This window comes from Schistocerca serialis, chromosome 7 (genome assembly GCF_023864345.2).
Source record: "Schistocerca serialis cubense isolate TAMUIC-IGC-003099 chromosome 7, iqSchSeri2.2, whole genome shotgun sequence".
Classification (NCBI taxonomy): Eukaryota; Metazoa; Arthropoda; class Insecta; order Orthoptera; family Acrididae; genus Schistocerca; species Schistocerca serialis.
The window spans coordinates 333,265,279-333,289,108 of record NC_064644.1 but is presented as its reverse complement, the minus strand read 5'-3'; the positions used below and the strand labels follow the sequence as shown (position 1 = coordinate 333,289,108).

At 40.6% G+C, this 23,830-nt stretch overlaps 1 protein-coding gene and 1 non-coding gene across 5 annotated transcripts in view; one reads left to right on the top strand and one right to left on the bottom strand.

The window, feature by feature from the left end:
- The window catches only part of LOC126412744 (katanin-interacting protein-like), a 354,094-nt gene that overhangs the window by 2,737 nt on the left and 327,527 nt on the right, over nucleotides 1-23,830 (top strand). For all 4 annotated transcript variants that reach the window (XR_007575334.1, XM_050082483.1, XM_050082482.1 and 1 more), the window contains exon 2: nucleotides 16,790-16,933. Coding sequence is in view for 3 of the 4 variants with exons in the window: in XM_050082483.1 (XP_049938440.1) it covers nucleotides 16,790-16,933 (144 nt within the window). In the remaining variant the exon portion in view is untranslated. The remainder of the gene's footprint in view (nucleotides 1-16,789; nucleotides 16,934-23,830) is intronic.
- On the bottom strand, nucleotides 17,840-17,914 carry Trnat-ugu (transfer RNA threonine (anticodon UGU)). The gene has a single exon. It is a non-coding gene; the product is annotated as a tRNA-Thr (tRNA).

The following is a 23,830-nucleotide window of genomic DNA, read 5'->3' as shown; positions in this document are numbered from 1 at the left end:
TGCAACAAACCGATGTTAAGGATACTGGTCTGTAATTTTGAGGATCCGTCCTTCTACCCTTCTTATATATGCTTTCTTCCAGTCGCTCGGGACTTTACGTTGGGCAAGAGATTCGCGATAAATGCAAGCTAAGTAAGGAGCCAATGCAGTAGAGTACTCTCTGTAAAACCGAATTGGAATCCCATCAGGACCTGACGATTTATTTATTTTCAACCCATTCAGCTGCTTCACAACCCCAGGGATGTCTATCACTATGTCCTCCATACGGGAATCTGTACGAGACTCAAACGGCGATATGTTTGTACGATCCTCGTGCGTGAAAGATTTCTCAAATGCTTAATTTAAAATTTCAGCTTTCGTTTTGCTCTCTTCCGTTGCCAGGCCAGACTGATCAGTGAGTGACTGGATGGAAGCCATCGACCCGCTTACCGATTTTACATAAGACCAGAATTTCCTTGGGTTTTCAGCAAGATCTTTTGCTAAGGTATGATGGTGGTAGTGGTTGAATGCTTTGCGCATCACTCTTTTTACAGCAGCACGAATCTCTAAATGATATAGCCTGAGCCTTGAAATTTTAACAATATGGTGTACTATTAATTCAGACTTTGCCTGTCCTCATTCTCCTGATCTTTCTTGTACCACGAGTGCAACTGCCTTTGCTTCCTGAGCATTCTCTGAATTGCACTGTTACACCACAGTGGGTCTTTTTCGTCCGTAACCCACTGTTTCAGCACATACTTGTCCAATGCATGATTTACAATTTGTTTAAAATTTGCCCATAATTCTTTCACGTCCATCGTACCAGAAGTAAATGAAGTCGATTCATTTACTAAATGGGATGCTAACAACTGCTTATCTGCTCTTTCTAGTAAGAATACTCTCTTGACCGACTTTTTAACTTTCAGAACCATAGTCGTAATGACAACATCATGATCACTAATCCCTGTCTCAACACTGACACCATCGATGAGATCTGGTCTGTTCGTGGCTACCAGATCTAAAATATTTCCACTACGCGTTGGCTGTCGATTTAGCTGCTCAAGACAGTTTTCGGATAATGTGTTCAAAAGTAATTCACACGACGGCTTGTCTGTACCACCTGTAATGAATCTATAGACATCCAAGTCTATACTAGGTAGGTTGAAGTCGCCTCCGACTAATATAGCATGATCCGGGTACTTCTGCAATACAGAATGTAGACTTCCTTTGAATGCTTCTAGTGTCACGGTGGAACCTGATGGCCGGTAATAACACCCAACAATTAACTTTATTTCCCCTAGCCCTGTTAAACGTGTCCAGATAACTTCACAATAACACTCTACTTCGACCTCAGTAGACCCAAATATTTTTGTCAACTGCAATGAAGATACCACCTCCTCCGGTGTCTAATCTGTCTTTCTGATACACTTTCCAACCCTCACTAAATATTTCAAAACTTCCTATCTCAGGGTTCAGCCAGGTGTCAGTCCCGAGAATAATTTGTGCGCCACACGCTTCCTGGAGGGCAGTAAATTCAGGAACTTTATTCCGAACACTCTGAAAATTTACTGCTAATACGAGGGTTATTCCAAAAGTAAGGTCCGGTTATAAAAAAAAATCAAAACTAAAATGTTTTTTCAAAACAATTGTTTTATTTACATTCCTTACATCTTTATCTATTTTTCTACATAACTTCCATACTTATTTAAACATTTGTCACATCGTTCAACAAGCTTTTGAATGCCCATGTTATAGAAATCGGCCGCCTGTGACGATAACCAGTCCTTAACTGCTTCTTTCACTTCATCATCTGTGTCGAAGCGCTTGCCGCCGAGAAACTCCTTTAAGTAACGGAACAGGTGGAAATCACTTGGCGCCAGGTCCGGACTGTAAGGAGGATGGTCCATCTGTTCCCATCCAAATTTCTTGATCAGAGCTTGCGTTTCATTTGCAGTGTGGGGTCTGGCATTGTCATGCAACAACAAGATTCCAGACGACAAAAGACCACGTCGCTTATTCTGGATTGCACGTCGAAGTTTAGTCAGGGTAGCGCAGTAGGCGGCTTTATTAATCGTTGTTCCTCTCTCCATAAAGTCGACTAACAATACTCCACGTCTATCCCAGAACACAGTCGCCATAACCTTACGTGTTGAGATTGTCTGCTTGCTGCCTTGACCTTGACTGGCGATGACGTGTGACGCCATTGCATTGACTGACGTTTAGACTCTGGAGTGATGTGAGAAACCCATGTCTCATCCCCTGTGACAACATTGTCTAAAAGACTGTCACCTTCCTTATGATATCGCTCCAAAAAATCAAGAGCAAAAGCCATTCTTTTCATTCGTTGGGGCTCAGTAAGCAGCCTGGGAACCCAACGGGCACACAATTTGTGAAACTTCAAATGTTCAGACACAATTCTGTACAAAGTTGTTCTACTCACATTCGGAAAATGCATGTCTACGTCTGTAATAGTGAATCGGCGATCTTCACGAATTTTTTTGTCAACCGCATTGACCAAATCGTCTGAAATCACTGATGGTCGGCCACACCGTGGTTCATCGTGCACATTATCCCGTCCTTCATTAAAAGCTCGCACCCACTTGCGCACTTTACTGTCGCTCATTATGTTAGGACCGTACACTTCAGTAATCTGCCGATGGATTTCCGCCGCTGAATTGTTTCTTGCAGACAAAAACCGTATCACTGCCCTTACTTCACAATCGGCGGGCTGATCAATTGTCTTAAACATTGTAAAGTGACACTGTGAACTACACTCAGCAACAGTAACAAAGCGAATGGCGGCGTTTGACGCGCAAGGCTTGCCGGGAGTCGGCGCGCATGCGTGTTTTGTCATTGGCGCCAAATTTCAATAGTTACGGCGAATCGGACCTTACTTTTGGAATAACCCTCGTATCTTGATAGCTGAAGTGTCTTTACACTGAGCGCGTCCTGATTTCCCTGCCTGCACGTCGACTGGTGAGTGTTCATTAGGACACCTCGCACTACTGCCTAGCCTAAAAAAAACCCATGTGCACGCCACAAGTACTCTGCTACCCGAGTAGCCGCTTCCTTTGTGTAGTGCACCCCTGACCTATCTAGGGGCGTCCTACAATTCCCCACCCAATAGCGCAAGTCTAGAAATCTACGGCCAAGACCGTCACAGAGTCGATGAAGCCTCCGTTTGAGACCCTCCACTTGACTCCAAACCAAAGGACCCCGATCCACTCTGGGTATGATGCTGCAAATAGAGAGCTCTGCTTGCACCCCACGTGCGAGGCCAGAGGTCTTCACCAAATCCGCCAGCCGCCCATATGAACTGAGGATCGCCTCAGAACCCAAGCAACAAGCATCATTTGTGCTGACATGAACAACTACTTGCAGACGACTGCACCCCGTACACTCGATAGCCGCAGCCAAGGCCGCCTCCACATCTTGGATGAGGCCCCCCGGCAGACAAACCGAGTGCATGTTGGAATTCTTTCCAGCCTTGTACGCTATTTGCCTAAGGGGCTCCATCACCCGCCTAACGTTGAGCTCCCAATAACCTGCAAGTCTTTACCCCCGTGTGCCTGCTAGGGCCCTGCTGAAGGAGCGGCCACCTGCCCACTGACAGGATGAACGGGCAAGGCCAGCCGGACAGCCTCCACATAGACCCTCCGCCTCGAGCGACGCAAACGTGTTGCAGTCTGCCACTCACCCTGAGGTGAGGGTGTCCCCAACACGCCAGGTACACTAGAAGGTGCCTCGGTGGCTGAGTCGGCGGACGCAGCAAGCGACACCTGGGATGTCACAAGTGACGCGCCAGACCCTCCGCCGTCGCTGCACCTCGAGGCAGCAGCCTGAAGGCGGCTGACCGTGGCCAACACCACGCTCAGCAGTTCGCGAACCGCACACAGCAAGCACACCCTATCCATCCTACTGCTAATATCTAACGACTCCACGAATTTATACTCTACGGCTATCAATAAGCAATACTCCTGTGAAATATGAGAATACGCAAGGATTTTATGTAATTAAATATGCATGCGCACAACTTAGAACTTCACATTTTGGGCAGTGGAATATAACGTGTGTGTTACAGACATGCTTGTTTCAATTTGAACACTTCATTAGCATCTTGTTATCACAACTTGATGGACAAACTTTGCATCTGACATGTTTGCAGTTTTGGTTGTCACCACTGGAAATTGGTGTTGATGGACTTCTTTTTTGTATTCTTCTAACAATGGGCGCTGACTGTTCATTTTGTGGCAGTTTTTTGCTAGCTTCAGTGTAAGGAGTAACTATAGTAGTCTTCCCAAATATTCTTCTTTTGTAATGAACATTTTTTGTTCCATCCTGCGTTTATTTCTCCCAATAGCAAGAAACATTGTAGGCAAAAATATCGGTAATGTTGCAGAAGATGATCATTGGTCAGCAGTTGGTTTTCCTCTTGCATGTGTACCGTATTTACTCGAATCTAAGCCGCACTTTTTTCCGGTTTTTGTAATCCAAAAAACCGCCTGCGGCTTAGAGTCGAGTGCAAAGTAAGCGGAAGTTCTGAAATATGTTGGTAGGTGCCGCCACAACTAACTTCTGCCTTCGAATATATGTAACGCTACACAGGCATGCTTTACAGGCACAAAGATAAATACTGGCGCCAAAACCTCTGCGTCAGTAAATAAATAAAAAAAAAAAAAAAACGTGGAAGACGAGCTTTTTTCTCCGCCCCGAATTTCGACCACTGCATTTTCATACATTATCCAACGAAGTAAATACAAATTCCGTATTGTTCACCTTCGAATGTAGCAGCTTTTCAATGTACTACGAAAATCCGACTGGCAAGACCGTTTGCGGTGTTTGTCAGTATGGCCAATTCTACGTTCTGATTTTTTTTCTACCTGTGAGAACAGATTAGGTTGCTAATGGGAACTTTTGTGAATCCTGAATCACATGCAGTATTCGCTTCACCATAAGAATAATACGAATATAAACATTTTGCCATGTATTCTTTCGTGTTTGCTGCTATCTCATTTAAATCCTGTCTGCCCAATAAACTACGAAACTAGAGTGAGACAACACAAACGCGGAAGTATACACATATGTCATGTTCATATTCGTATTATTCTTATGCCTAATAGTGATACAGTCAGAAATGAAGCACGGCAATTGACTAGATTTTTAAATCTAAGATGACACTAATTTCTGTGCAGAAAATAATGTACTAAAGAGGCGTCTGCAAAGATTTTCAAACGGAGAAAAATTTTCGCTAAACTCTCGTTCAGAACATCTTCTATCATACGCAGTTTATTATTTGGTTCTTGTTGATCATTATCAAAGAAAGCAGCAGTGTAAATAACAACAAATAGCAGTCTTGCCATTGTTTTGCTACTGAGACAATTACTCTCTCTTTTTTTATTATTGTAAGCGGCGGTAGCACGCACAAAAGCAAACCATGCCGCGAGCGGCAACAGGTCGTGAACATTCATTATTGGAATGCGACAAACACTGCATGACACAGTACAGTAATGCATTTTCAGCTTAGAGTGACGAAAACACCTATAACAAAGAGAACGGCAATTATCAGATCAAAGAAAAATAAGCAATCAATTCAAACCAGACGAAGCACGTGAAAAACGAAGGGTACCCGCATAAATAAGGACGGAGCGCCTGACGCATAGCAATGGCTACCTGGTAAAGCTTAACTGCTAAGCTTACGGCTCGAACCAAACTACTGCAGCTGTATCGTCATTCATTCGACCTGAATTCTATCTCATATTACAATGGACCAACTTTGTTTCGATTTGGAGGTGCGGCCTAAAACTTTTCTCTCCCCTTGAATTTCGAGTCTCAAATTTCAGCTGCGGCTTAGATTCGGGAAACTATTTTTTCCTTTATTTCGAGTCTCATTTTTCAGGTGCGGCTTAGATTCGAGTGCGGCTTAGATTCGAGTAAATACGGTAGGTGCCAATAAGCTGATCCAATGTGTCAACCACTCCCTTACTTGCATTATAGTCCATTTTAGGTTCCATGTATTTTCTGTTGCTTATTTCCTCACTGTTATGCATTGTACTCATCAGGATAAGCTGTGTGTTCCCTCCCCAGCATTGTAAGATGTCTTTTGAGAAGCACTTGGCCTAATGCATATAACGTGATGTAAAGAAATTGTGACATTTTGTCATTTTAACCCATTTGTAAGCTTCATGCCAACCCTCATACTTGGATTTTTCTCAGGTGCTTGTCCTGTATAGATTTGTGTTTTCAAAACATAGAAGTAGGCACTATCATACAGTGTCCACGTTTTTACCTCATATTTTGAGGGATTGTTTGGTACATATTGTTTGAATGGACAGCATCCTCGGAAAGCCATGAGTTGTTCCTCCACAGTTACATTTGTGCCGGGATGATATAGTTTTGAAAGTATTTCCACCAACTTATCCCATGGAACTCTTACAGGTGCCATCTGATCATTTACTCTTTGATCAGACTTGTCATTGAAGTGTAACACAAGTGAGATGGAGCAGAACCACTACAGCGACATGAAGACAGGAGAGATGTGTCAATCTGTTTCTGGATCTGACATTCTCTTTGTTGATTCACCATATGATTTATACACACCAGCCAGTAATAACAGGCCAATATTGGCTTCAAGTGTAATTTCATGTAATACTTCCCAGCTGTGCCCATAAACTCTTCGACCTTCAATATTAGTTATTTTCACCACAATACTCTGAATATTAATGGTCCTCATAACATGAAAATATAATTTTATATCACTTCTCTGGTGATAGTGTATCTTGTCGGACCAGGAGTCAGTTTTATAATCTTTGCACTAGATGCTCTTTCTGTTTGCGGGAAAGGTTCTAAGCTCTATGTGATTTGTGACTTTTTTTTTTTGTCTGTAGGGTGAATCAGTAGAACAGCTAACATATTGTGATTCTTGAAGTTTTCCCGGCGGACATAATGTTCCATCATCTTTCGGGCGTGCACTCGGGACAGCGACAATTCTTCTTGCATCATCCGACAGATTTTACCACTTTTAAAGATTAATTATTTATTTACAAGCACTGTGGATTCGCAGCAGCACTATTTTGTTTGCACTCTGCGCTTATATGTTTATCTTTGCTATATACATCTTATCTATGACTAGCGCAGTAGTGACGACTTTGATACCTTTGACGCATGCGCTTTCAATCCTCAGCAGCTTTGTATCACGTGACTCTCCGTATAAATAGGCACGCGCAAACGCTATGAACTCAGTCTCCGACTCGCCTTGAAGATGGATGGGAGGTTTATAGCCGAAATATCGCAAGAAGAATTGTCGCTGTCCCGAATGCACGCCCGAAAGATGATGGAACAGCTAGCATATTGTCATTTCAGGTATCAGTATCAGAAATATCTTTGGAATCAGATGACGGAATACTGTTGTCATCAGTGGTGTGGTTTTCTCATTCAGACATATTCTCCTTACTGTCAGATGCATTTACTAATGATTCCAATAGCTCATTGGAAATAAATTGTTTTGTCATGATAGCCACACAGAAATTTTTTCAATATATACATGAACTGAGCCTGCACAGAGCAGTCGACGTAACTGTTAGCTGTAATATTAGAATATAACTGTTAGTGATAATGTGCTGTTATAATTTGAACACAATGAGCATCTTGCATTGTTGCATGACCTTCACAAATTTCAACAACAGGGAATCAGATATTTATTTTGCGTCACAAAAAAGTGTTATGCATGTATCTCAGGCATGTAGAAATAAATAGCGTTGCCACAGCTTCTGGAAATGAGGGAATTTCAAATGTGTCAGGAAAATTAGGGAAATTTGGAAACAAAAATCTTGTTTTTATTTTAATAGATGAAATGATTTGTTTACTGAGATGTCATGCATTGTTGCTAACTGGGTGCAGCTGAATATGTGCACTGGTTCCTACCCCCTCTTCTTACTACTCCCTTCAGCAAGCAGCAAGTGCTGCCACCACTTCTTGCCACTAGCCTAGCAGCTGCCGACGAGAGGTAGGGAGGCATGAAGAGTAGTTTGTTTGGATCTGTTTCTCAGAGATGGTAGACGCAGTGGCTGAAGACAGTGGTCATGTGTGCATGAGTTGTGTCTGAATAATTGTGTGTGTGTGTGTGTGTGCTATCATTTTCTGACAATTTAGTTGTGATGGTGTGATTGTCTTCCCTACATGCATGTCTGCGGCTCAGCAATGATCTTTACGGTGAGTTGCTACCTATCATTATTATTGATTATCAGACCATTTGAACAAGTTATCTGTTGCATGGATTGATCACTGCGATCTCATTTCATCAGCATGCTGGCTGCGACTGGTGAATAGCTGGCCACATAAGTGTATATCCGTGACGGGCCAAAACTGCAGGCTATTTCTGCAGGTATCTGTAATGGATCGGGCCCACCAATCTGAAGCCATTTCGTTCCAAGGATGTGCAGGTCCTGGCCATCATATCTAGTCTCACTGATCTGCCCACAGGCCGGGTTCGTTTGTGTCCAGCATGCAGTTGATTTTAATGGTTTATCCATGGACCCAGGACTGCAGTGCTCCTCAGCAGGCCAGAGAGCATGAGCAGTCGGATTTCAGGAATTGCGACTGTCTCACCACTAGTGTGTTGTACAGTGTGGCATTTTATAGGTATTTTATTTGTTCTGGTACATTTTGGCATGTAAAAAAGTTGTTTATATGTTAGAAAGTGTGGACATTAAGAAGAAGAAAATTGTGTCAGTCGCTGGTGGTTTGTCCACTATATATTCATATATTTCTCAAAAGAAAAATTTAAAAAAAGCTGTAAAATAATAGATATAACACAGTGGGTAACATCCAACAATAACAAACATAGTAGAGCCAACATTTCATTGGTGGTCACATATGGTGTTGGTTTACACAATTCTTCCCTGCCTTACACACTTCTTTCAAGAGGCCTACTATTTCTGAGGTTATAACTGAAATCAGTGAAGGTATTTTAAGTCTGTCTTGCGACTCCAAGGAAATGGGTATTTTTGTCACCAAATGTGTTTCATTTCATTGAAATAAAATAACATCACTGGTCTTATTGAAGCACATATACCATTTATTTGGCTTGTTTTCTCCATTTCAAAACAGTTCATTACAAAAGATGTTGTTGTTAGAACTTATTATTTCTGCTCACATCAGGCAATGCCATCTGCTTGCAACCCCCTCCCCCCCCCCTTTTTTTTTTTTTTTTTTTTTTTTTTTTTAGACATTTCCTTGTTTGCACTATTGTTTCTTGTACTGTACCTGCAATAGACAGATTGTCAACTTACATTTTAACTTACCCTTGAGAACTGAAAATTTGAATTTGTCAGGAAAAAATGCTAAGGCTTGTCTGGAAATCAGGGAATTTCACTTGGGGAAACTTGTGGTAACCCTGAATAAAACTTGAGTACGATTTTTGAATGTTTTGTGAATTTTTAAACCTCATGGGTCATACCGAGGAACACAGGTGTAACAAATTTAAGTTTTACCAAGGATGAGAAAAAGTAAATTTTTCTTTTATTTGAGGTTAAAGGAATTTAGAATGTTTAGAAAAACAAAGTCATTAAGTTTGGGGCAATACCATTCTTCAGCATTCTTCTGTAGCATCACATTTTGAAAGCTTCTATTCTCTTCTTGTCCAAACTATTTATCGTCCATGTTTCACTTCCATACATGGCTACACTCCTTGCAAATACTTTCAGAAACGACTTCCTGACACTTAAATCTGTACTCGATGTTAACAAATTTCTCTTCTTCAAAAACGCTTTCCTTGCCGTAGCCAGTCTACATTCTATATCCTCTCTACTTCGGCCATCATCAGTTATTTTGCTCCCCAAATAGCAAAACTCCTTTACTACTTTAAGTGTCTCATTTCCTAATCTAATTCCCTCAGCTACACCCAACTTAATTCGACTGCATTCCATTATCCTCGTTTTGCTTTTGTTGATGTTCATCTTATATCCTCCTTTCAAGACACTGTCCATTCCGTTCAACAGCTCTTCCAAGTCCTTTGCTGTCTCTGACAGAATTACAATGTCATCGGCGAACCTCAACGTTTTTATTTCTTCTCCATGGATTTTAATACCTACTCCGAATTTTTCTTTTGTTTCCTTTACTGCTTGCTCAATATACAGATTGAATAACATCGGGGAGAGGCTACAACCCTGTCTCACTCCCTTCCCAACCACTGCTTCCCTTTCGTGTCCCTTGACTCTTATAACTACCATCTGGTTTCTGTACAAATTGTAAATAGCCTTTCACTCCCTGTATTTTACCCCTGCCACCTTTAGAATTTGAAAGAGAGTATTCCAGTCAACATTGTCAAAAGCTTTCTCTAAATCTACAAATGCTAGACACGTAGGTTTGCCTTTCCTTAATCTATTTTCTAAGATAAGTCTTAGGGTCAGTATTGCCTCACGTGTTCCAACATTTCTGCGGAATCCAAACTGATCTTCGCCGAGGTCGGCTTCTACCAGTTTTTCCATTCGTCTGTAAAGAATTCGCGTTAGTATTTTGCAGCTGTGACTTATTAAACTGATAGTTCGGTAATTTTCACATCCGTCAACACCTGCTTTCTTTGGGATTGGAATTATTATATTCTTCTTGAAGTCTAAGGGAATTTCGCCTGTCTCATACATCTTGCTTACCAGATGGCAGAGTTTTGTCAGGACTGGCTCTCCCAAGGCCGTCAGTAGTTCCAATGGAATGTTGTCTACTCCCGGGGCCTTGTTTCGAGTTAGGTCTTTCAGTGATCTGTCAAACTCTTCACGCAGTATCGTATCTCCCATTTCATTTTCATCTACATCCTCTTCCATTTCCATAATATTGTCCTCAAGTACATCGCCCTTGTATAGACCCTCTATATAGTCCTTCCACCTTTCTGCTTTCCCTTCTTTGCTTAGAACTGGGTTTCCATCTGAGCTCTTGATATTCATACAAGTGGCTCTCTTTTCTCCAAAGGTCTCTTTAATTTTCCTGTAGGCAGTATCTATCTTACCCCTAGTGAGATAAGCCTCTACATCCTTACATTTGTCCTCTAGCCATCCCTGCTTAGCCATTTTGCACTTCCTGTCGATCTCATTTTTGAGATGTTTGTATTCCCTTTTGCCTGCTTCATTTACTGCATTTTTATATTTTCTCCTTTCATCAATTAAATTCAATGTTTCTTCTGTTACCCAAGGATTTCTACTACCCCTCGTCTTTTTACCTACTTGATCCTCTGCTGCCTTCACTACTTCATCCCTCAGAGCTACCCATTCTTCTTCTACTGTATTTCTTTCCCCCATTCCTGTCAATTGTTCCCTTATCCTCTCCCTGAAACTCTGTACAACCTCTGGTTTAGTCAGTTTATCCAGGTCCCATCTGCTTAAATTCCCACCTTTTTGCAGTTTCTTCAGTTTTAATCTACAGTTCATAACCAGTAGATTGTGGTCAAAGTCCACATCTGCCCCTGCAAATGTCTTAAAATTTAAAACCTGGTTCCTAAATCTCTGTCTTACCATTATATAATCTATCTGGTACCTTCTAGTATCTCCAGGATTCTTCCACATATACAGCCTTCTTTTATGATTCTTGAACCAAGTGTTGGCTATGATTAACTTATGCTCTGTGCAAAATTCTACCAGACGGCTTCCTCTTTCATTTCTCTCCCCCAATCCATATTCACCCACCATGTTTCCTTCTCTCCCTTTTCCTACTCTCGAATTCCAGTCACCCATGACTATTAAATTTTCGTCTCCCTTCACTACCTGAATAATTTCTTTTATCTCATCATACATTTCATCAATTTCTTCATCATCTGCAGAACTAGTTGGCATATAAACTTGTACTAATGTAGTAGGCATGGGCTTCGTGTCTATCTTGGCCACAATAATGCGTTCACTATGCTGTTGGTAGTAGCTTACCCGCACTCCTATTTTTTTATTCATTATTAAACCTACTCCTGCATTACCCCTATTTGATTTTGTATTTATAACCCTGTTTCACCTGACTAAAAGTCTGGTTCCTCCCGCCACCGAACTTCACTAATTCCCACTATATCTAACTTCAACCTATCCATTTCCCTTTTTAAATTTTCTAACCTACCTGCCCGATTAAGGGATCTGACATTCCACGCTCCGATCCATAGAATGCCAGTTTTCTTTCTCCTGATAACGACGTCCTCTTGAGTAGTCCCCGCCTGGAGATCCGAATGGGGGACTATTTTACCTCTGGAATATTTTACCCAAGAGGACGCCGTCATCATTTAACCATACAGTAAAGCTGCATGCCCTCGGGAAAAATTACGGCTGTAGTTTCCCCTTGCTTTCAGCCGTTTGCAGTACCAGCACAGCAAGGCCGTTTTGGTTAGTGTTGCAAGGCCAGATCAGTCAATCATCCAGACTGTTGCCCCTGCAACTACTGAAAAGGCTGATGGCCCTCTTCAGGAACCACACATTTGTCTGGCCTGTCAACAGACACCCCTCCATTGTGGTTGCACCTACGGTACGACCATCTGTATCGCTGAGGCACGCAAGCTTCCCCACCAACGGCAAGGTCCATGGTTCATGAGGATCATACTGACCCGAAGATAACAGCGGTGTTAACACTGTCAAAAAGGCATCGGGTGGATCAGAACGTTATCATCAGCTTTGGCCATCCCAATGCTCTAACTGTGCCTAATACAGAGGATAGCTCTGAAAATCTGTGGCACTCTCCTGAACCTCAAAAGACCAAGCAAAGGAAATGTCTTTCAAGTGGCTGCCAGATCATACAGGAATGATATTGCTGATGCTGATACATCAGCTAAGGACACCTTTGGGGTAGCTCTTTGCCGGATGATCTTAATTTCCTTCTTATTCTCATCTCATTGACAAGAAGTGAATCCATTAGTCAGTGGAAGAAGAATGGTCACAAGTTACAGGCAACAAGCTATAACCAATAGAGCTGTATCATTCAACCATGACATACACATCTGAAACATAAAGGTGGATGAATTGATCAGCATTAGACTTAGAATAGATAAGTATCATCATAGAAAAAAAGGGCCCACCTGAAAGCAGAAATCGCAATGTAACCCTATCTGTACGCCACATTTTAATGTGATTTATTTCACCTGCTGACAAGAGGATAGCCCCAGATTTCACAAGGATCTGCTTATCAGATGGTGTAGAGTCTTGGGAGGATAGATTCAAACACATATTTGAACAAATTATGGAGGATAGTATCTGTGTGTGGAGTTGTTAAGAGGACAGAGTGACTTGACCATGAGTTGAAGATCATAGAATAGACATAATTCTTTCTTAAAAATCAGTTGCCCAGAAAATTACTGTGAAAGGCAAAACCACATTTCCAACTTAGCTGCTTATGGTTTTACCTAGCCATGCGTAGCCAGTGGTTTAAGTATACATGTGGTAGACTTGTGTTTATTGTCAGAATACTGGGGACGTGCAATCAGTCTACAAAGGAGATTGCTTACAAATCATTCGTGCAACCCAAGTGAGTGGGACGTGTACCAAATAGGACTAATAGGGTATATTGAACATATTCAGAGAAAGGCAGCACAAATGGTCACAAGTTTGTTTGACCTGTGGGAATGTGTCAGAGGTACTGAAGGAACTGACTTGGAAGACTTTTGAAGACAGACGTAAACTATCTTAAAGAAGTCTACTAATATATTGCTCTCATAGGGATTGTGAGTATAAGATTAGAATAATTACTGCATGCACAGAGGCATTCAAACAATCATTCCTGTGCTCCATATGTGAATGGAATAGGAAGAGGCACTAACAGCTGGTACAAGGGGACGTACCATCTGCCATCCATTTCATGGGGGTTTCCGAGTTTAGATGTAGATGTAGATGTGCTTCAGTAGAAAATACAAATTGATGACTTTTGTTTTCGACATGGATAGTGTGAGATTGATGTGGCTGTGATGGATTATAAAGTTGTTTACTGGTTTTCGTATGTATTTCTTGTGCATTTCTTGGAATATGACAGGATTTCTTGGAACAATGTTTCATGTTCCAATGTTACAGTTTGGTTGTGAGCTGGTGATGCCAACGAATTTGACTGGAAGAAAACTGGCAGTGGTCATGGACTGATCTGTATTGTAGCTGAATGATCGTTTTGAAAACTTTGTGAGGTATTTTCAAAATGTTCTGATTTCCGAAGTTGTTGGGTAAATGGGAACCAAAGAGTACAGTTTCCTTTTTACTGAATACTCTGTTTTATATGACCTTGTGCACAATACATTGCACTATACTGCCACGTCATTTTGTACACTCCACTCATGGCGACATTTATTGAACACTATTTTCCCATTGGTATCACCATCTTGTCTAATCATCCAACTCATTATTTGTCATGTTCACTTCCTGTCACTCACTGTGCAGAGTTACCAACTTCAGCATGCAATGCAAAAGCAGCTGACACTGTTAGTGCACTTTCATGGTGGCTAGTGTCAGCCACGTGTACATTACCCATTGAAATGCGTGTCATAGAACGAATTATCTGTGTATCAAAATTGTATCATCTTTTACAGTTATATGAGTAACCTACATTATGTGATGTGTCTCAGCTACTAGTGAGGTCAGTTAGTGAGCACAGTACTACCTTTTATGATGGCACATTGGGCCATGTACTGCTCTGTGATTCGTCTGCTCAATTGGTGTTGTGAATAACTGACTATCTGCAGAATTTGATCTCACATTGATACACAGATATTTCTTGAAACCATGAAGTATCTAGGATAATTCTCATTTATGCAAGTAGAGTTAAGCAACTAACTGATGATTATTACATGCTCATTTTATTCCTTACATTTTTCAGATGAGGACTCAGAATGTGATAGATTACAGATGCATTTTTCTGCCAGTACTGCTAACTGGTTAAAAATTCCCAATTTAGCTTCTGTATAGGCTCCTACATGAAAAGTAGGATTTTGATCGCATAAACTGAGGAATGAAATGAATCTGTTACCAATTTATGTGACTTCCTGAACTATAAATTCACAATTATTTGCTATTAATGATGTTCTGCTGTTCTGTGTTTGAGCTTAAATGGCTGATAAATAAACATCTTAAACAATTATAAGAAATAACCACTTTTTATGATGGTTGCTTAATGTTCTGTTTGCTATTCATATAGTTATCCACTAAGAGTACTGTGATAGTTGTTGAACAGTTGGGGCTGTCTGTGTGCTCTAAAAGTGCAGTGAAAATGATGAATGTTGCGCAATGTCAAGCTTGTTGATGGTTGTAGGTCAATTAATATGACAGTTACCGTATACCCATCAAACTGCATTGAGGGATTTGCAAGCCCCTAATCTAAATAGTTAGATAATTTGCACAATGTTAACATAATAACATATGGAAATAAGTCTGATAGAGGGGAGAAGCCTTTTCAAGGCCTGCTAGCAGAAGAAACAATAGAGTGCAGGGAAATACGCTGGGAGATGGAGGGAACCAGGATGGTGAGCAGATAGGGAAAATAACCACAAAATAGATACTGAAGATGGCTGCACAAATGAAAATGGGTGAAAAAATTTGAGTTTAAAAATTAATTTTGAGGAGGCAGAGTACCTGTGTTGCGCAGAGGAGGGAAGTGACTTGGACATTGGCGGACATACTAAAGTGTCTAAAGAATTTAAGTATTTGGCTATTATCCTATCAAGTGATGGAAGACATAAGAGAGATAGCTGACAGTGGATGAAGCAGGTAACGGTTGCTGTCCAAAAATTAAATCCTGTACTTTGTCCTAAAAAACGAATTTTAAAGTTAAAATGTGATTACAAAAACGTGCTGTGAAACCAATCACAAGCTTTGGGAATGTGTGTTGGGAACTCACACAAAGAAACAAAAAGAGACTTAAGAGGTTTAGAAACAGACTATTTGAGAAGAGAATGCAGAATTTCCAGACTTGACTGTGTAAGAAATGAGGAAATACGAGAATGGATGCAGACCCATTTTAGTGTTATGGGTAGAATAGAAGAAAGACAACTTGGACAGTTAGTGCTTGTCAAAAGAATGGAAGAAGACAGGTGGCCATAGAGAGCTTTCACGGCAACCTCCTGCAAGAAAAAGAGGAGGATAACCACAGAAAGGCTGGCTAGGGGGTATCCAAAAAATTATGGGGATGGGGTATCCAAGAAATTATGTGGAGAACAAGGACAGTAGAGGAGAAGGAAGAATGGCATGATTGAGGTATTTGACAACAGAGATGCGAGATGTGGCGACAGTTGTAGGAGCCCCATGAGAAGAAGAAGAATATATTTATTTTGGATTGAGAAGATATTCTAATTTTATTGCTTTTATACAGAAGCAACTTCTTGTTAGCTTTTGCATCAGACCACAAAATTTAATCTGTCATGTGACAGCATTTGATACTTTCAGTGAATTTTCTTTTGTATGTTATTTACGAAATAAAAATTATAAATAAATAAATTTGCTGCAGTATGGTGGAAGTTGTTGGCGATGCTGGTACCATCAGTATGTGTGTATATACTTGTTAGGTGGTTGTCACTTGTATTCTGAATCAGCCATTTCTATTCCATAACATAGCATACTGGTGATTTCTGGTGACTGTTTTTTATACTATAAGTTTAGACAAACATGAAAAGTGGTTACAGTGAAGTGACACTAACTAGTGTTTGTGGAGTTCTGCTGTTTGTGGAAAACTATATTTTACTACTCTTTTGCGACCTGACACCAGAATATTTACGTTCTTTTCTGTCACTTGTAGGAGAATATCAAGTAGCAAATTATTAGTGTAGTAGTTTGAAAATACTATGAACACTTAATGCTTAGTTTTATAGTATCCTGCTTTCTTACAGAAACACCCAGCAACAGCATCCTGGCTCGTGGGCACCATCTCAAAATTATGATCTCAAGAAATCAAAGTCTGCCAGATTGCCAAAGAGTGCTGAACTTTTTGGAACACAGTGCGGATTTTCTGATTTAGATGGTACTGGAACAAGGTATTGTGCTACAATCATCCTTGCTTGCAGAACAGTAAATTAATAAAACTTCCTGGCATATTAAAACTGTGTGCTGGCCTGTGACTCTAACCTGGGACTTCTGCCTCTTCTCATGCGGGTGCTGTACTGGCTGAGCTTTCCAGTCATGAATCATCACCTACTCTCACAGCTTTCCTTCCACCAGTACCAGGCTCAAGACCTGGTCCAGCACACAGCTTTAATCTGCCAGAAAGTTTCACATTTGCACATATTCCACTGCAGAAGGAAAATTTATTCTGGAAATAAATTAAAAATTAGTGGAGCACTATTTTATGACAATTTTTTTGCTTTATTACATCCAAACATATATTTTGGCACTCTTTTATGTTTTTCGATGATCACACCTCTTTTTTTCAGTGTTACGCAGTATATTCCCTAATTATTTGTATTACATAATTAGCTACCAGTCACTAATTTGAAGAGTTTTATTTAACACATTTCATTTTTCTATGCCATTACTGGTTTTGAACTTTCGCTCATCATCAGGTGGCTGCAGTACGGGATGAACTACAAATCAGACGTTAGTTGTTTTATTTACCAGGGAAATATATTGACTGATGAATATTCATAAAGTAAATGAAGATAAATGAAATTTGGAAATTGCAGATTGACTGTTTAGCAGTAGTACTTACAGTAAACATGACATGATAACTTTGAAGGATTGAGTTTTCGATATTTTCCATGCACCACACAGTAGTACCCTGGAAACTTGTTCCAGTGTTATAAACATTTCCATGAAATCATAAAGAAAAAAATGGTTCATCATTAGCTCTTTTTCTATAAACAATTTGATTTCATTGCAATGAAATAATACCCCTAGCTGCATACAGGTGTTGATATAAGTCAACGGGGACAGTTGAAAATGTGTGTCCTGGCCAGGACTCGAACCCGGGATCTCCTGCTTACATGGCAGACACTCTGTCCATCTGAGCCACCAAGGACACAAAGGATAGTGTGTCTGCAGGGATTTGTCTCTGGCACGCCTCCCGTGAAACCCACATCGCAGCTTATAGTCCCGTACTAATTTCATAGTGCCCCTGCCCATCATACTCATTACTTGCAGCTTTACTGCCGATTCCCATAAGAGTTTGGGCACTGTGCATCCACACAGAAGAAAATGGTCAAATCGCCGGTAAGCCTTTACTATATATGTATGAAGATGGTATCTGTTCTTATGATTTCTGATTTCACATACACTCTACATGTTTAACATGTACTGATGGCTTACAAAGACATTATGAAACAAAGTTATTCATTGTAATGGAAGGAAACATTCCACGTGGGAAAAATTATATATAAAAACAAAGATGAGGTGACTTACCGAACAAAAGCGCTGGCAGGTCGATAGACACACAAACAAACACAAACATACACACAAAATTCAAGCTTTCGCAACAAACTGTTGCCTCATCAGGAAAGAGGGATGATGAGGCAACAGTTTGTTGCGAAAGCTTGAATTTTGTGTGTATGTTTGTGTTTGTTTGTGTGTCTATCGACCTGCCAGCGCTTTTGTTCGGTAAGTCACCTCATCTTTGTTTTTATATATAAAAGTTATTCATTGTTTACATTAAACAAAAAGTTTGTTTCTTCTCCCAGCAAATGGACCTGAATTAGTAAAGGTAATTCAATTAAGAACAAAAAATTCTGAGACACTATGTGGTACATCTACTAGTCTAATTAAAGGCTGCCTGCAGTGGGTGGTAAAGCCTCTGACATTTCTCATAAACTCAGCCATGGAAGAAGGAATATTCCCAACATGTTTAAAAAAGAGTTAAGTGATCCCTGTTGTCAAAGGTGGCAGCAAGGAAGATCCAGGAAATCACCGACAAATTGCTACTGCACCTGTCTTATCTCAGTAATATAATGTATCTTTAAAGACAGAATTTTATGGAAAAATGCCATACTTTCAATGATGCACTGCATGGGTTTAGGAAGGGTAGATCCAACAATACAGCAACAGCTGAATTTGTAGCATGTGTAACTAAGGCCGTAGATGAACAAAAGGGAGTTTGTGGTATGTTTTATTGACCTTTCAAAAGATTTTGACTCTGTCTGCCTTAAAATATTATTAGAAAAGCTTACGTTTTATGGTACAAGGAGGAAAGCAGCCAATATCATAAAATCATTCATGGAAAATAGAGAACAGTGTGTAGAATAGAGCAAAACATGAACAATACTTTTACAAATGTCTACAAAAATCCTGAATTTGTTAAATAAGGAATGCCTTGAGGATCAGCACTGGGCCCATTACTTTTTATTTTATATGTAAATGGCATGTCCCAAAATAGTAGGAGGAAATGCTGTCATGTACGCAGATGGCATTTCATTCATTATAAGTAGTGCACTTCATTTGTTATAAGTACCGCTTCAACAGACTACTTACAAAAGGAAGCATCTATAAATACCGAAAATGGAAACAATTATTTCAGAGGAAATAATCTGTTTATAAAGGTAAACAAAACTGCATATATGCAAATACTTGAAAACAAAACACCTAAGTTGAACAGTATTTCTGTCAAGCCAGGAGACTTTGATCTAAAAGAGACAGAAACATATAAATTTCTAGGTGTGACAGTGGATAGGTACTGTATATGGGAGAAGGATGTAAATAATATTAGTCATAAACTGAGTTCAAGTATATTTCTAATGATGAAAATGTCAAGGACAGAAAACACATGATTACTGCTAACAATGTACTATGGGCTAGTTCATTCACAAATTTCGTATGGTATCCTGGTCTGGGGAAATCCTGAAAATGTGCACATACAAAGAGTACTAAAGCTACAAAAGAAGGCTATAAGACAAATAGCAAAATTATTACGGTATATTGATAAATTTCACTTATGGACCGTCTGACAGCAACTGAATAAAACACAATTTTAGTGCCATACGCGTTTCGCCTTTATTTTCTGCAAGGCATCATCAGTGGCCTGGAATATGTACATATGTTAGCTATTTTATTTACATTTTTGTCATTGTGCCTATAGGTTATAAACAGTTCTGATGGTTGGTATTTCCTATTAAGTAGTAATGTTTTGAACTGTACTTACAGGTTGCGTAGAGAGTTTCTTACATATTACGCTCCTGTTGCATTTTTGGTGTTGTTCTTCTTCCTATGAGCGCCAATTTGCTGTTTTTCCACATTCCACAGCACTATGCACTGAACGTTTGTTTTTATGCAATATTTTGGTTTCTGTTGCCGACTGTCAAATGTTTTTGCCAAAGATCGAATATTACTGCCAAACTTATGAGTGTAACTATTGAAGTATCTGTGGTCTGTTCGTGTATGCATTTGTGTGTGCATTTGTGTGTGTGTGAGTGTTTTTTGGTGTGGTATTAATTTAATTTAATTTTATTGTATTTATTTATTTATTTTTGTTTTTGTCCTGTGTATGTGTGTGTGTGTGTGTCTGTCTGTATTTTGGTGTTACGTTTTTTTTGCGGGGGGGGTCTATGTCTGTGTGTGTGTGTGTGAGTGTGTGTGTGTGTGTGTGTGTGTGTGTGTGTGTGTGTGTGTGTATTTTGGTGTTATATATATAAAAACAAAGATGAGGTGACTTACCGAACGAAAGCGCTGGCAGGTCGATAGACACACAAACAAACACAAACATACACACAAAATTCAAGCTTTCGCAACAAACTGTTGCCTCATCAGGAAAGAGGGAAGGAGAGGGGAAGACGAAAGGAAGTGGGTTTTAAGGGAGAGGGTAAGGAGTCATTCCAATCCCGGGAGCGGAAAGACTTACCTTAGGGGGAAAAAAGGACAGGTATACACTCGCACACACGCACATATCCATCCACACATACAGACACAAGCAGACATATTTAAAGACAAAGAGTTTGGGCAGAGATAGGACATCTCGTTAGCAGGATATCATGGTGATACTGGAAGACCTCGAACATGATGGGATGCTGCATTTGAAGAGACTGTTCTCGAGCACTTGGAGGAAGTACCTACGACAAGTACTCAAGTGGTTGGACACGACATGTGGGTCACTCACCAGTTAGTCTGGGAGGTTTTAAGTTGTGATGGCCAGCATTCATTTAGTTTCCACCCTGTCCAAGACCTAAATCCTGTGGCGGACTATGAACACATGCTAGGGTTTTGCTGGTGGTTTCTGTGACGTGTTGCACGAGATCCCAACTTCCCCGCCATTGTGTTGTTTACCGACGACAGCACCTTTTGGTGTGATGGCCTTTACAACACTTGAAACATTCATTACTGGGCAAGGGGAAATCCTCGACACCAGGAATGATTTTTGCTCAACATTTGGGTAGGCATTCTGGGTGACCATCTGATTGGGCCGGTCCATCTACCTCCTCGACTTACTGGAGCAAATTACCTTCACTTTTTGCAAGAAACTCTATCCGGCCTGATGGAAGATGTTCCCTATCAACACACGACTACGCACGTGGTTGCAGCATGATGGCGTGCCCACACATAACAGTCATGCTGTTCACGGATATTTAAATGAACTCTTTTGACGGCCGGGTAATTGACAGAGGTGCTCGTAGGACATGAACCCTGTGATCACCAGGTCTAACGCCACATGCCACCAGGCTTTTTCCTGTCTGTGGGGTTCTTCATGGTTCTAGTTCACCCACCCAGGTGCAAACCATCTAGAAACGAAGAGAAATGAATTGATCGCATTCAACATGCCGCCAGTCACATCAGGGCAATGCCAGGAATCTTTGAAAGAGTTTGACAAGACGTGGTTCGACATTACCAAGCTTGTGTCGCTTGAGATCGTCACCAGTTCGAGCACCTGCTTTAAGTAAACAATGACCTAGCTACAAAAGAGGCCCATTTCAGGGCTTACAAAATTTGTAAAAGACTTTCTGTATGCGAACTAACAGCTGTTGATGGGTTTGTTCCCGGTACATCTTGTCATGAAACTACAATGGATGTGTTGGGACCCCAGCGGATTTGCCCCTAGAGTGGAAGGCTGGCTCACTACCACCAAATGTGCAGGTCACTTTGGCTGCATCGTGATCTCTGGCAGGCAGAGCATTCGTGGTCATGCATTGTCCAGAGCATCCGGCAACTGGGCAGTCCCGTGACCAATCGGAGCACGTTGCACCAAGTTTCAGTAGTTTAAAAACTGTGCGTTGTCGATGTACACAACGTTAGTAATTTTTGTTCCTACTGGCATCAGCTATCCAAGGTTAAAATTTCATGACACAGTTTTTCTCCACCCTGCATGAAGATGATAGAAAACACTGCTTTCAAAAATAAACTAAAATGTCACTTGATTAAAACTTGTCCATACAATGTTAAAGAATACCTTGAAGCAAAAAAATAATGTAATGTTTCATATGTAACAGTTCAAATATGCAAAAAACTTTCAGAGAGCATAAAGTGATTTTGGTCTTTGGTAATTATGTGTGTATATCAACGTTTTTTTAGGTGCTTATATTTTAGAGGCTGTTTGAAGAAATCACTCATTTTACTGATACATGCTTGACCTATTCAAAAATTTGTAGCAGTGTACCATTCACTGAAACGCAACAGCATTAATTACATAACGCAACATTGACATTGATGCTCCCAGCGCTTAGTGCAGGTACTCAGTGTAATGGAACACATCCACGTGCTGACGTTGACAGTGGACAAATGTAAACATACGTAGAATGCACACCTATCATTCCGTCAACCATCGTCAGTTGAAGAGTTGTGTGAGTAGAATGTATATCAATGAAGAGTAGGTAGAAATGCTACTCATCTATGGGGGATGTAAGTTAGCAGGACAGTAATTGCAATACTGTTTTCTTATGTACGGGTACATTTTGTACAGTAGTTTAGTCCTTTTAAATGCTGTTATGTAGAGTAGGCGTACAGTAAAGGCTGTCCTTCATACAAACTGCATTGATTAAGGTTTCTTTTATTGTTGTTGTTGCTGAAGGTAGACAGGCAGCGGAACTGTACAGTGAGCGATATCCTGACAAGAACCCACCTTTCCGACGGATGTTTTCTGGTCTTGTTGCAAAGCAGGAAGTTTCAACCCACTACAATGCAATCCTAGCGCTCACACAGACGAAGCTGCTGAAATTACTGTTTTCATTTCCGTTGCTTTGAATCCACATGTGAGCACACGATGGCTTGAACAAGAGATTGGCATTCCTAAAGTCAGTGTACTTTGTATTCTTACATGTCACCGGTTCCTACCTTACCATGTACACCTACATCAAGAATTGAATGGGAATGATTTCCAAAATTGTGTACAGTTCTGTCAGTGGGCACAGCAGCAAATCCGCACCAATGTGAACTTCTTCTCCAATGTTCTATTTACCGATGAATGTTCCTTCTCAAACAAAGGACAGGTAAATACAAGAAACATGCATTACTGGTCTAGTGACAACCCAAGATGGCTTAGACACCTGGAACATCAGCGTCAATGGAAAGTTAACGTCTTGTGTGGGGTGCTTGTATTACAATTATTGGCCCTTATTTCATCAATGGTAGTCTAATTGGCACAGCATATGCCAACTTCCTCAGACAGATTCTTACGCTTCTTCTGGATGAAGTGCTGCTAAGAACCAGAATGCTTATGTGGTATCAACACGATGGATGTCCAGTACGTAATGCCTTGTTTGCAAGTCGTGTTCTGAACCAAGGGTATCGTGCCAGATGGATTGGTTGAAGAGGAACAGTTACTTGGCCTGCTAGGTCTCCTGGTTTTAATCCTCTGGACTTTTTTCTTTGGGGATGCATTAAAGATGTTGTCTGTCCTGATATTCTAACAACTCCAGAGGACATGCAGGAACGTATTGTGCTTGATTGTAATTCTCATCAGCAGACAACACTGGAAGCAGTAAATAATTCTTTCATTCAACAAGTGCACCAATGTATCAGTGTCC